The sequence below is a fragment of the Melanerpes formicivorus genome, unplaced genomic scaffold (genome assembly GCF_026170545.1).
Source record: "Melanerpes formicivorus ecotype bairdi unplaced genomic scaffold, bMelFor1.0.p_v2 SCAF_15, whole genome shotgun sequence".
NCBI classification, from domain to species: domain Eukaryota; kingdom Metazoa; phylum Chordata; class Aves; order Piciformes; family Picidae; genus Melanerpes; species Melanerpes formicivorus.
In genome coordinates, this window is record NW_027142367.1 from 6,055,825 (window position 1) to 6,069,915 (window position 14,091).

Consider the following 14,091-nt stretch of genomic DNA (forward strand, 5'->3'; position numbering starts at 1 on the left):
AAACCATGTACTCTACAAAACCATATTTGATCATAACTACTTCTTACTTCCAAACTGTGTTAGGTGAACTTTTTCACTACTTCTTGCCCTGCTGAGTTGAAATAATGCTACAGATGGAGTTTGACTTAGCAAGAACAATGATACATGAAAGCTGCTACTTCCAATATCATGAGACTCACTCCTAAGACAAGGTGCTCTCAGATGCATTACTAGAGAGGCAAGATTGCCCAGATTAATACAGATGCCACAGAATTCTGTTACACCCTTATGTGTACTATTTTGTGGGTAGAAGCTTTTAGTCTTCTTAATTTTTAATGATAACAGTTTCCCTCATATTGAACAGAGACTATTTTCAAAGGGGAATGACTTATCTATGTTACTTCAGCATGTGTCACAGCAACAGTAGCAAAAGAATTCCCTGCCTCGCTTTTGCCTATGATGCATACACAATATGCTTCGGACATACACTGTATGTTCTGCCTACATCAAAGATCCCCGTATAACAGTGATGAGAGAGAATTTAGCAGCATCTGAAGAAATCATGGTGCCTCTATCTCACACACTCCCAGAATTCCAGACTTTTAAGACTTTCATATGTTTTTCTCCACTATGACTCAGCTTCCAGAAAGCAACTAGCCCTTTGTACTCACTACCACTCAGCCACACACATCATCTTTCACAATGAAGCAGCCTGAACCTTGATTTTTGCCATAGTCACTCCTTTCTCGTGCAGGTGAAAATCTGCAAGGGAACTCTGGAACCAAAAAGGGATCTTCAACAGTAAAATAAGATCCTAAATCCATTAATTTGTTACTAAAAAGCTGACCCTTGGGACCCACCAGTTTGCTAAAATGGTTTAAGAGCTGATCTTGATCTTACAAACAAAAGATGAAGAGAGAGTTAGTCTTTTCTTTCAAAAAGCAGAGCATCATTGGAATTATACTGTAGACTAGCAGAAGACACAACATTTGATATAATTCATGCTATTTCATCAAGGTCAGAAGTTCACTGTATTTTGCTTTGTATTTTTCCATATATATGGAAAAATATATATATCTGTATTGTGTATATATAGAATTGTATACATTATTATGTGTACTATGTTTCATACACAAATAATAAACATTAAAGATCATATTATTACACTGAATAGCAAGTTTCTGCAAGATTAATATAGTATAGCAGTTGATGGCTGTAATTGTTAGTATAAATTAGTAAATGCTTTGGCAATTTCCTATTCTCAAATTTCAACTCTAAGCCCAATAAAACAGTCATTTTCAACTCTATATGCTATTGTTTTTAGGAAACAGCTATAAGCAAGGTTATTAATCATATTTTAATCACCAGGACCCATGAGTTTGTTGGACAGAATGTCCAACAAATAGGTGCCAGCCAATTATGCTAATGCTTTGCAGTGTGACAGTTCATTTTACAGATTGAGTTAATGTGTTTCTTCCTGTAAAAGAAAGAAAAACTAAAATCAGCTATCACAAGACCACAGCCGGGACTATAAATTCCTTTGGGATAATTTACACAATGAAGTATTCTGATTTTTTTTTTCATACAAAATCAAGGGACAACTTCTGCTTTCTGAAAATTTCACAGGAATTGAAAATTCTCTTTCCAGAAAAAAAAAGGTTGACTTTTTTCCACCCCTCAGAATACTTGGAAATCTAGTGCATACCTGTGAGAATCTAATAAGTTTGTCTTTCTCTATGTGAGTCAACAAAGATAAACTGATAGCAGAGCCACTGGAAAGAAGGTGGAAAGAATCCTGTCTACCAATCCTGGATGCAAATCAGCTTGTGATTGCATCGTGATAACACAGGACTACAACAATGGACCCAAGGATTCAGCCATCACGCCTTTAGGGCAAAATAATCTCCACCCATCAAGTACCCTGAGCAGGGTGACACAATGTTTTTTACCAGCTGTTTCCTGATGTGGGGGGATTGTCTGAATGGAGACGGGGGAGACGGAGATTCCCGCCCCCCCCCCCCCATCCAAAAATATTGCCCAAACACACAGCAATACACAGAACCTAAGGATTATTACCTGCCACTGGAATTTCTGAGGGACAATATTTGAATACATACCTAAGGACTAAAAACTGTATAAAAGACTGGAACAACTAGTGGTTTGTTGAGAGAAACAGAGGAGAAAAACAGAGGAGAAAAACGGAGATGAAGGAAAACACAGGAGACGGGCCATGCCGCTGAGAAGAGAAAGCTGGGACAATGCTGCTCCGGAGAAAAGAAGCTGCCTGGAGGACCACAACTCCAGCCAAAGCCTCAGCACCCTTTCTCTACACACCCAGGCTGCCCAGAGGAGCCTCAGCACCGTTCCTGTATCAACCCAACATCTCCCCAGAGGACCACAGCTGTTTTCCAGCAAAAGCCTCAGCACCGTTTCTCTACAAACCCAACATCTCCTGCAGCACCTTTCCTCCACAGACTGTAACTGTCTTGGGGGGGATGAGGGGTGTGGTAATATAATTCCTTTCCTCTTCTCTCTCTCTTCTCTCTCTCTCTCTCTCTCTCTCCCTCTCTCTTTCCTCCCTCTCCCCTTCTTATGTCCACTTTATTTATGTAATAAATAGTCTAGTTGTTGATACTTTGGCCTCGTTTGTGCCTCTAATTTCACAACACAGGAATACTTAAAAGAACTGTGTCTCCGGACCGAGACATTTAGTGTCTCCGGACCTTGACAATACCACTACAATGAAAGAGTCACACAGAATATAGTTTATTCATTTTACCTTTTAAATAGGAAATACACTTCTTTTGTAGTCTATAAATCATGTGTTAATTTTGGGGGTCATTTAGTGGAAGAATGTCTCCCATTTGAGAAAATATTTTAAGGAAGATGCTGTTAATGTGCTTATTTTCCAAAATATTTATATTTATGAATCTACAAAGAGGACATTAAATAACTGTTTAAAATATGACTGTACCAATAATTGTGCAATTTAACCACTGAATTCTCAGAATTTAGACATTCTTCTGATCTCTTTTCTTGTGCCTACAAAACCATCGGTAATGTTTTGAGTAATGGTGTGAACCAATAATGCAGATATTTGTTAATCCACTGAAAGGTATGCTTGCAATACTCAACCTGGAGCACCATGCATAACCAGATATGAAACCCCAAAACAATTATATACCTCCTCCTCACTGTATATGAGTCAATCCTGACCTTCACTGAGATTTACGAGGTGTAACATAGTGCCTTTCTTGGCAATCTTTCTGTTAAGATTAGTTTCAAATACCATCTCTGAGGTATGGTTGACTGGTTTTGTATTAGAATTATTATCAAGCAATCAGATTACTTACTTCAAGTGCTGTATTTATTATGACATAAAGAGATGGATACCAACTGACAGTTAAAAACCTCCAAAGAGAAAACTCACTCACCAGAATAGCCTTTCTGAGATTAATATACTAATTCCATAAAGCCTACTTACAACATCTCTTTTCATTATGCAAACAGCTGTCATCTAACATAAAACAAGGTGATTTAAGAAAGGAGTAACTAAAATCATAATCTTAATAGCTTTGTCTACATGAATTGGCAATGCATTTATCTGCTGTGTCAGGCTCCTCTATGCATATTTCTTACCTGTCCTCAAGTCACCAACTCTTTGTTACCACACACTTTATAGGATATTCAGCAGAAAATCGTTTGCCAAACACATGCCATGTAATGATAAGTGATATGTTTCTGTAGTAAATGGTGGTGTTTTCCATTAGACTTGGTTACTTACTAACATTCCTTGTTAACAGAAATAGGAATTTCCTCATTCTGTGAGATGCTCTGAATAAGAGGCCTGATTATGAAAGACAAGTTCAAGGTGTGATAGTGGACAAGGACCACTTCCCAGCTGTATACAAGGAAATAAGCAGTGTAATATGTAGAATGTAGCTAAAGCCTTTGTGCTGGTCAGTCACTGTATATGATAAGATTATTAAGTAACCAGGGACACCTTACAAAAGCATCTGCATTAGTGGCTCAATTCAGACATCAAATTTTTTTGCAGCAAAACACCTGCACTGAAAAGCAGACTGTGCACACAAACTGGCTTAGGTTCATATTAAAGTAAGCCAAAAGTCTGGGGTAAGAGGGTCTAACCTACTCCAACCACTAATGAATATTCAGCCTACAGGCCCTGGCTAGAGTTATACCAAAGTAAATTCCCCAGTAAAATATCAATTGCAGGCCTGGGGTCCTAAGATGAACTCCTATTCCTATGCAATACTTGCTAATGTAGTCATAGCTTTAGTAGAGAATGAGGGCAAATCAATACTACATAAAATATTTAATGAAAAAAGACATTGCTACTTGGGTTAAAAGCCAACCTCCAATATAGTGCAGTACCTTCAGAATGTCTCCATTTTTACTTCCTAGCAAAGTGTTTTTCAAGCTGCAAGGATCATTTTCATTATAAACTTCTGTGTATGACAGGCTGACATTTATTCTTGCATCTATCCTTCACTCGCTTGAACTGACTAGACCTGATCATTTTGCCACTAATCTGTTACCTGTAAGGCAAGATTCAGAAGGAAAAGCGGTCATGAAAGCCTCTGCCTTAGGAGTGAGAAAAATGAAGATAGTTTTAGGCCAGGAGTAAGGATTATTTTTCTTTTGCTTCACCTTTGCCAAACTGGAGTCTGATAAAGCATGCAGAAGTTACTCTATTTATTGTCTTTTGGGTGGACATTAAGTTAATTGACTAGTGAGAGGAAGCATTACAACAAGACAACAAAAGAAGTATATATTCTGGGGTAAAGTGGTTTCCCTGTTTTGAAAGCTGTTTCCGAAGACATTGCCAAAGGCTAGTAATTTAGAAATGAAGGCCTCCATGTGACAGCCTGAATTTTCTCTGGATTCACAATATATCAAGAGAGAGTACAATCTGCAGCTCTGAATATCAGTAAATAATTGGTTTCAGTACCATCTGTCCCTAACCTATTCTGTTGTTGTTTTAACTCTAAGTAAATTCGTAGTTTCATAGTTTCATTCAGGGTTGGAAGGGACCACAAGGATCATCTAGTTCCAACCTCCCTGCCATGGGCAGGGACACCCCACACTAGATCAGGCTGGCCAGAGCCTCATCCAGCCTGCTCTTAAACACCCCCAGGGACGGGGCCTCGATCACCTCCCTGGACAACCCATTCCAGGGTCTCACCACTCTCATGGTGAAGAACCTCCTCCTCACATCTAGCCTGAATCTCTCCACCTCCAGCTACATTCCATTCCCCCTAGTCCTATCACTACCTGAGATCCTGAGAAGTCCTTCCCCAGCCTTCCTGTAGGCCCCCTTCAGATACTGGAAGGCCACAATTAGGTCACCTCGGAGCCTTCTCTTCTGCAGACTGAACAGCCCCAACTCCTTCAGTCTGTCCTCATAGGAGAGGTGCTCCAGCCCTCTAATCATCCTCGTGGCCCTTCTCTGGACACGTTCCAGCATGTCCATATCCCTCTTGTAATACGGGTTCCAGAACTGGACACAGTACTCCAGGTGGGGTCTCACCAGAGCTGAGTAGAGGGGGAGGATCACCTCCCTTGACCTGCTGGCCACACTTCTCCTGATGCAGCCCAGGATCTGATTGGCTTTGCAGGCTGCAAGTGCACATTGAGAGCTCATGTTGAGCTTTTTGTCCACCAGCACCCCCAAGTCTCTCTCCTCAGGGCTACTTTCCAGCCAGTCACTGCCCAGCCTGTATTTGTGCCTGGGATTGCCTCGACCCTATGCTTTCTAAAGGGAACCACAAAACCGGATCAAAGATAGCAAAGGCACCTGCCACTTTTGCTGAAGAATATTTGCTTTTAATTATCTTAATTTCTTTCCTAATTTTTTTGCCCCTTCTCTCCACTGATACTATCCCTGTATCTGGATTTTCAAAGAGCACCACGTCATGGCCTTACTGGAGCACAATATTCTTCTAAAACCAACCCAAGCTGTGTCGCTAGGACTAATGAATGCTTTTCCTTTTACTGGTCTTAACCAATGAGGCATGCACAGGAACTCTTTTTGACACACTCCCTCAGTGTCTTACAATTTAGTATATTAGTTTTATTTGTTTTGGGACTGTTAAACTGATCTGGTGTATAATAATGTCATGAATACAGGTAGGGAAGTCCTGAAGAACCAAATGTTGACTTTAGTTGTCAAACAACAGAACTCACCTCTTTCCCTTTTTTCCAGACAACACAGGAAGTAATAACAGAATCTATTCCTGTCCTTATACGTGCAAGCTTAATTTCATCTGTTTATTATATTATAGCGTCTCCTAAATTCTGTTGCTTCTTCCCTAAGAGAACATCTAAACTCTCACTTCTTCTTTAATGAAATTCTTGCTTATACACTTTGAACATAATACTATTACATTTTTCCCCTTTGGTATTTTAGACGTTCTCCTTCCTTTTCTCAGTTTATGCAACATTCATTTTAGAATGCAGCTTTCTTTACAGCTTACTCTTGCCATCTCTGCCTTTTGTAAGACATTCCAGAATAAAAAAGCTTCAGTTAGATGAGAAACACACTTGATACAGACTTTTTGCTTACTGTAGTAGAGACATCCACACTCCTGGTTCACAAACGGCTGCAGCAAAGAAGCAGAACTAGGTATAAGAGCGCAAAAAGGAAATTCCCCTCCAATAAAGAAAGCATTGGTAAAGTCTAAATGAGTTCTAAGATATGGAGAATGAGACGAGGGCATCAGGCAAATGAAGGCAGCAAAATGAAGAAAGAAATATTGAAGAATTAGGAACTGGAAGAAATAATGCCAAATCTCACAATACTGCAGAAGTAAACTCTGAAGTTGCAGTGCAGCTAACACTTTTTTACACCTTTTCCATCCAAAAGGAGGTACAGGAGAACACATTATTACCAACAAATGATGGGAGGATGTTCTGCATAGAGTCAGTGCAAAGGAATAAATACCATAATACAGAAGCAAGGTGTAATTTTTGAATGCTATGTGGAAAAGTACCACGTCATCCATCACCAATGTGAACTGCAATAACAGCATATAGAGTGGTGTGATTAATCAAAATGAAGTGCTGTTGGCAGATCAAGATGTAGAAAGCCTGAGAAAACTAGAAATCACCAGCAAGAGGTGGTGTCTACACTTACTGATGGGAGAATGAAACAAATTTATGTCCCAAGCTGAGAATGAATTTACAAAAATTAAAGGGAAAAACTAGGCCCAACAGAACATCCTGCAACTGTGTTTCTAAGAATAAGAAGGGGTGGGGTGGGGGCAGCAAGCTGTTGCTGATAAATGAATACCTTATACTTGTTTGTCCTGTACAAACACGAATCTCCGAATCTCCTTACTTGAATTATAAGAGAAAAACTGTCAAGCAAATTGAAGCAAAAGACTTTTCCTTAAAGCTCAGAAAAGTTGTTAGAGAAGTGGTACAGAAACAAAGAACTATCTAATTGTGAGCATCATTATGAAGATGATTGCTTAAAAGAAAATAAAAACCTGCATGTATGATTGGCAGATCATGAGAAAAGATAACAGCTTGTCATATCACTGGATGATGAGAGCGAAACAGCAATGAAAACAGTTGGTGGTGAATTTTTTTATGCAGTCACATGGAAAAGTATATATTGTACCCAGATACAGTAGTAATAGAGAGCCAAGTAAAGAGTGCAGCATGGAACTTCCAAAATAAACCCTACAGCCTCTATGTTCGTGACTACAAGTACTAGCCCCATAACTGGTTGTCTCCAAAGCTAAGATGCAAGAAAGTGACTAAAAAGGGGAGGCCTACTCAATGTGCATTTTATGTGAATGATCTGAGAGAATAAAGCAAGAAGGAATGAGAGTGAATGAGACCAAGATCAAACAGGAGAAATGGCAGGGGAAAATAGTGTTTCTTCAAACTGCTTAGAAAAGAAAGAAATTTGGATTAAACATGCATATATATAACATATATATATAGACACACACATATACATATACATATAACACATATATAACACCTTGGATACTGTGTCCAGTTCTGGGCCCCTCAGTTTAAGAGGGACATTGAGACACTTGAACGTGTCCAGAGAAGGGCAACAAGTCTGGGGAGAGGACTTGAGCACAAGCCCTATGAGGAGAGGCTGAGGGAGCTGGGATTGTTTAGCCTGGAGGAGGCTCAGGGGAGACCTTATCACTCTCTACAACTACCTGAAGGGTGGTTGTAGCCAGGAGGGAGTTGGTCTCTTCTCTCAAGTAACCAGCACCAGAACAAGAGGACACAGTCTCAAGCTGCGCCAGAGGAAGTTTAGGCTCGAGGTGAGGAGAAAGTTCTTCACTGAGAGAGTCCTTTGCCATTGGAATGGGCTGCCTAGGGAGGTGGTAGAGTCACTATCTCTGGAGGTGTTCAAGAGGGGATTGGACATGGCACTTGGTGCCATGGTTTAGTCATGGGGTCTCTGGTGACAGGTCGGACCTGATGATCTTTGAGGTCTCTTCCAACCTTGGTGATTCTGTGATTCCATGACTCTGTGATTCTGTGAAATATGTGCATTTCTCAAGACCAAAAAGCACTGCACAAATTTCCCAGGTGTACAATCTGGTTGCAATATAAAGTCCAGTACTATTGATGTGTTCTAAGTATTACAAATTCTTCAGAAGGAAAAAAAAAAAAAGCTGGCAGTTTAACAAGGGAATGGAGAAATATTCCTTTGGATGATTGCACAAGCATATTGAAAAAAATTATCTCAATACACATATTACAAGTACAGCAAACCCATAGATGCTAGCCAGGCATAAACCCAGAGGAAACTAGTTCCATTAAAAAACTTTACTCTGACAGGAAGGGTAAGGTAAAAGGTGTAGATTCTAGGTGTACAACTAAGGTATGAATTATTAAATTATTAATTAAGTGCTATTATTACACTTCCTGTAATTTTATTTGCGATTTCTAATATTTAATTGCTGTTAAATAATAATGTGAAAATTAGAAAAGTGACTCCATTTCAAATCAAATTCCACAAACAAATTATTTATATACCATTGCTGGAAATCAATAAGCAGGCAAAAGAAAAATAGAGATACAAGTAGGTATGGATGGAAATATCACTGCGTGGAGAAAGTTTTTAGGAAACATCACCAAAAAAAGTTGCTGATTGTAAGTAGCTTGACATGAAGGGAATGAAAAGGGAAGTTCTGAGTTGAATTATGACAGTACAGAGGCTATTTATATAAGACACATTAAATTTGAGATGAATAGTAGAACAGAAGACAGGAATAATGTCAGGGTTTCAACACTACTGTCTGTAACTTAAGTGGGCAACTTAAGTCGACCAGAGAAGAAAATAAAGTGTAACATACCAATCCTGCATTCTGAGCACTCTGTAAGCTTGGATTGTGACCAGGGGGGAAAAGCACTATCAGTGCAAACCAGGATTGTAAATAATAAAATCATGGGAAATGAGAGATCTTCAGCAGTTTCTGTTCACAAAATACATGGCAAGATATGACATCCTGCTTACAAAATGATGCAAACCGATGCTAGATATTTCCTTTTAATGAGACTGTTAATCAAAACTGCAAACAACGATTGATAAATATTTGTTATGGGTCAAGCTTCAAAAAATATAGGGCATGAAAAGGTCATTGATAAAATCTGTGTTTCATAATGGTGGTAACAATTACAAGATTACTGATCCTCCAAAAAGAGGCACCAGTGTCCCGAGTCAAAGTGACTAATTAAGTGGATGATGGCATTTGAAACTTGTTTCTGATTTGGGAATATTTTAGATGATAAAGTAAACCAGACATATAAAAACTATGCACAATTTAAAGAGCTTTTAAATACACATGCCAGTTAAATTTAAGAACAATAAAACTCACAAAACAGATACATACACAAAACATCTGTATCTAGAAAGTGGTATTTACCTCATGAGGGTTATAATCTGGAGGTAACTTCTCTAGCATCTCATTGGCAAGACGCTGTACCACTGCTTCCCGGCTCTCCCCTCCTCCAGTGCTGCTGTCTTTGGGCTGGATGCTTACTATTGTACTTAATGTCTCATTAGCCAGGTTAGTCTGGTAAGTTATATCTGCATTGGGGTGAAGTCCAAATACCTTACAGTAAAAGTGGGGGAAAAAATGGGGGGAAAAAACTGTAATTTTCATTCTAAAATTACATCAAGAAAGAATGCATGTAAATGGATAAACAAGGAATAAAATCCTCAGCTATGTAAGGTAGTAGCTAAGGATAGGTCAGTGGAAGAACACCCATTTAACTGCCCAAAGCTCAAGACCAAGTTACATGTAAACATTAATACAGGGTACATATATGACAGTGTATTAATTCATGTGAGTAGAAGCTTTTTAACTGATCTTCTGATTATCTTCACATAGCAGGCTTTGGATCATACTGTGTCATGCTTTAAGGAGTTAAAAACAGATTCCTTTCCACTGGCTCAGACTGGAACTTGGAAATGGAAAAATGTTGGAAAATGTTGGGAAAATGTTGTATGTGAACACTGACCCCTCATCGCTAGCTCCTTGCCTCTCCAGACCTACTGATGTTGTACCAGCTCAAATAGATGCCACTAATAATCAGACCAGTTACCATTTCTAAGACTTGTTTTACTCAATCTCTTAGACTTATGCAGTACAGTGACTAAAACACTGCCCACATGCAAAGTACTTAAAGATTTTATGACTGGTGATATATTTAGGATATTTTATGGTTTAGCTATTTTTCAGTTAAGTCTCTCATTCCTTATTTCCCCTCCTTCTGAAATTGAATTATTTTATTTAAGATACAGCTAGCACAGAATTACTGCAAAGCTGCCCTTTGTCTGAATGATAATCGCTTTCTCAGAGACTTACACTGACATATCAGTAAGTCTGTAATTGTCAGGTTGACAACTGCAACTCTTCTCCAGGAGGATTTGTACTGACTTATTTCACAAGCCCTCATTTAATTATAGCTATTAAGTATTTCTTACAAACTTTGAACCACTGACCCAGCGATGAGGAAGGCTTGCACTCCTCATTTTGCATGTTTTCATGTTTTCATATTTTACATCAGAATTGGTATATTGCAGGAAGATGCTTGTAGTAAACAATTTTTACATACTCTGAGGATAGTATAAAAAGGGCCATATGTAATATTATTGTGCTTACAAATTCAGAAACTCAGAGACAAGGGATATAAGTGGCTGCACCTGCTACAAAGACAGGAAAGCTGCACTGATTTACTCCAGTTGTGGATTTGATGCTTACAACAGCAGCACAAAGAACATAATACTGACCTAATACTATGTGTGAGAGAAAGTGTGACTACAGCTACCGTGGAATTAGATTCCAAGCAAGATCTAAGACATTTTACACATAGCAGTTTACTCACCCTGTATTTTTAGAGCTGTAAAAAGTGAAAGAATCAATTCACTTTGTTTATCATGAAATGAAGATACATTCCTTCCTGCTTTTGCTCTCACAGGATGGGTTGTTTCATTCAGTTGATTTCATGCCCAAGTTAGAAACATAACAAATACTTGCTTTTGGAACTGTAAATTCACAAGTATTGCCAAAGACAGGGATGTTATGTGGAAGCCTACTCTGGTCCTATTTTTTTGCAAGTGACAGGTGAGGGAACAAGAACACAGAAATGAGAACAGTAAAGCAATGGGTAGACCAGGGTCCTGGATGTCCTGTAAACTAATCAAGAGGTCAAATTTGTCATCTTTTTGGTCCAAATCTCTGTGCATTTTGATTAAAAGGGGGATGTTGGATTCTGTCTTTCCATTTTTTTTTTTTTACCTGATAAATCCTTAAAACCGATTGCTAAAGCTCTAAACCCCTCTGAAATCAAAGTCATTTTCAAAGGGATTGGTGAGCTCAATAGCCCTTCTTCAGAAGTCAGTGTTTATTTGGATCAGAGTGAAATTTCATCAAAAGAGAAAGGATACTGCAATCAGACTTATTCAGTCTTCCTTTCTTAAGCAAAAATGGAAACGGGAGGAAACAAAGATACACTGTTTTGACTAGCACAGTATCTTTTATGGAATACAGAAGACTGGGATCTTAAAAGTTTAAAGGTTTCCATAAGCAATTTTGACAGACTTTGGAATGACAGAAGAAAGTCATATCCTTCCTCCTAACCTGTGAAAATGTGACTTTACATAAAAGTCAAAGATAACATTTCCCTACATCAAACCATACATACGGATTTTTTTAATCAGCATCAAAATACTTCAAAACTATATTACAGCATTGTGAGATAGGTTCTCAAGTGTTTAGAAAACCACACCCCTGAAAGTGGCACCTGAAATCTGATAGAGTCAAGGTTCATACACTGATAGGAATCACTTTGTGGGTTGGTCTCATATGAATCTTGCTGCATTTACTGCATGGCTGCATTTACCTTCACTTGGCAAAGGTGTATTGTTGGCAGCACAAGGACCTTTGCATTCTGCTTTTACGACCCTCAGATATTCTAAACTTCAATTTTATTTTATGACCTTGGAATGGTCTTTCCCTCTTAGACAGCACATCATCAGTAACAGAAAACTAGTTTTTCCTGTTCTGTCCTATTTAATTTTAATAGAACTTAGCTCCAAAGGCATTTATCAATTTAACAGCAATGAGACAAAAATCCAGAGCATTCACTTTCATTTCAGTTTGGACTATCTTCATCACGTCTGCCTGTACTGGAAGGAGGAAAATGTGGCAGTCCACCAATCAATGTGACCACTGCAGTATACCCATATCAGGTAATGTAAAAGTAGTTACACCCAGGAACTACCTTGCACCCTGCCCCATGAATTTATGGCAACATTCAAATCCCTCTGATGTCAGAATGGAATAATCTCCTAATTATAACCTGCACAATGAGACCATACACCTTTTCATTTTCTATATTCTCAGTTTGCATGTCTGCTCAATCCCATACAATTGAATCACATAACAGTTTTGTTTGGGAGGGACTTCTGAGGGTCATCTAATTCAAACCACTTACTCAAGCATCAGCTAAAGCAGGCTATCCAGCACAGTATCCAGCTGGAATTTTAATATCTACAAAGGTCAAGACTCCACAACCACTCTGGGCAATCTCTTTCAGTGCTTGACCACCACTACTGTAATACAGGAGTTTCTTCTTGTCAGATGGAATTTCCTGTTGCTTAATTTACATCCATTGCCCCTTGTCCTTTCACCAGGTACCATCAAAAGAACTCTGATTCCATCTTTACACCCTCCCAACAGCTATTTGTATACATTGATAAGCCTCCTGTTCTACAGGCTAAAGCATTCAAGTTTTCTCAGCCTTTCTTCATACAAACATGTTCCAGTCCCTTAGTTATATTCATGACCTTGCTCTGAACTCACTCCAGTAAGTTCATGTCTTCCTTGTACTGGGGAGCCCAGAACTGAACAGAGTACTTAGATATGGTCTCACCAGTGCTCATTAGAGAGGAAGGATCACGTCCTTCAACCTGCTGGATCATCATTCTCTTTCAAATGCAGCCTAGGATACTGTCAGCCTCTTTATCATGAGGGTGAAACTAGCTGATTCATGGTCAGCTAGTTTTCCACCAGGACAACCAATGCAGGAATTTGCATTCCTGCTTGATAAACTTCATGATATTCTCTTATGTGCAGCTTTTCTGGATCTCTCTGGATAGCAGCAAAATCAGATAGTTTATCAGCCACTCTGCAGGGTTTCCGTTCTCCTGTGAGTTGTTGAAGGTGCACTCTGATCCCTCATCCAGATGACAGAGATATCAAACAGTATTGGCCCCACTATTGACTGCTGGTATACAGCACTAGTGACCCACCTCCAAATGGAGTTTGTGTCAGTTATTTACCCAGTTCTCAAACCACCTCACAGCATGCTTATCTGATCCATACTTTGTCAGTTTTTCTATGGAAGATGTTATGAGAGGTAGTGTCAGAGGCCTGACTAAAGTTGAATTAAAAAGACTTCCATTTTTAACTCCTCATCTACCAAACTGGTCACCTCATAAGGCAAACAGATTGGTTAAGCATGATTTCTCGTTCTTCCTTTCTTGAAAACAGGAGGGATGTTTGACACCTTACATTCTTCAGGAAACTCCTCCAATACACTATGACT

The 14,091-nt window shown here is 39.0% G+C and overlaps 1 protein-coding gene across 1 annotated transcript in view; it reads right to left on the reverse strand.

Annotated features, from left to right (window-relative positions):
• Nucleotides 1–14,091, reverse strand: part of LOC137445627 (dynein axonemal heavy chain 5-like) — a 169,128-nt gene that overhangs the window by 17,984 nt on the left and 137,053 nt on the right. Inside the window, exon 72 of the mRNA XM_068147494.1 lies at nt 9,903–10,091. Coding sequence (XP_068003595.1) covers nt 9,903–10,091 — 189 coding nt within the window. The remainder of the gene's footprint in view (nt 1–9,902; nt 10,092–14,091) is intronic.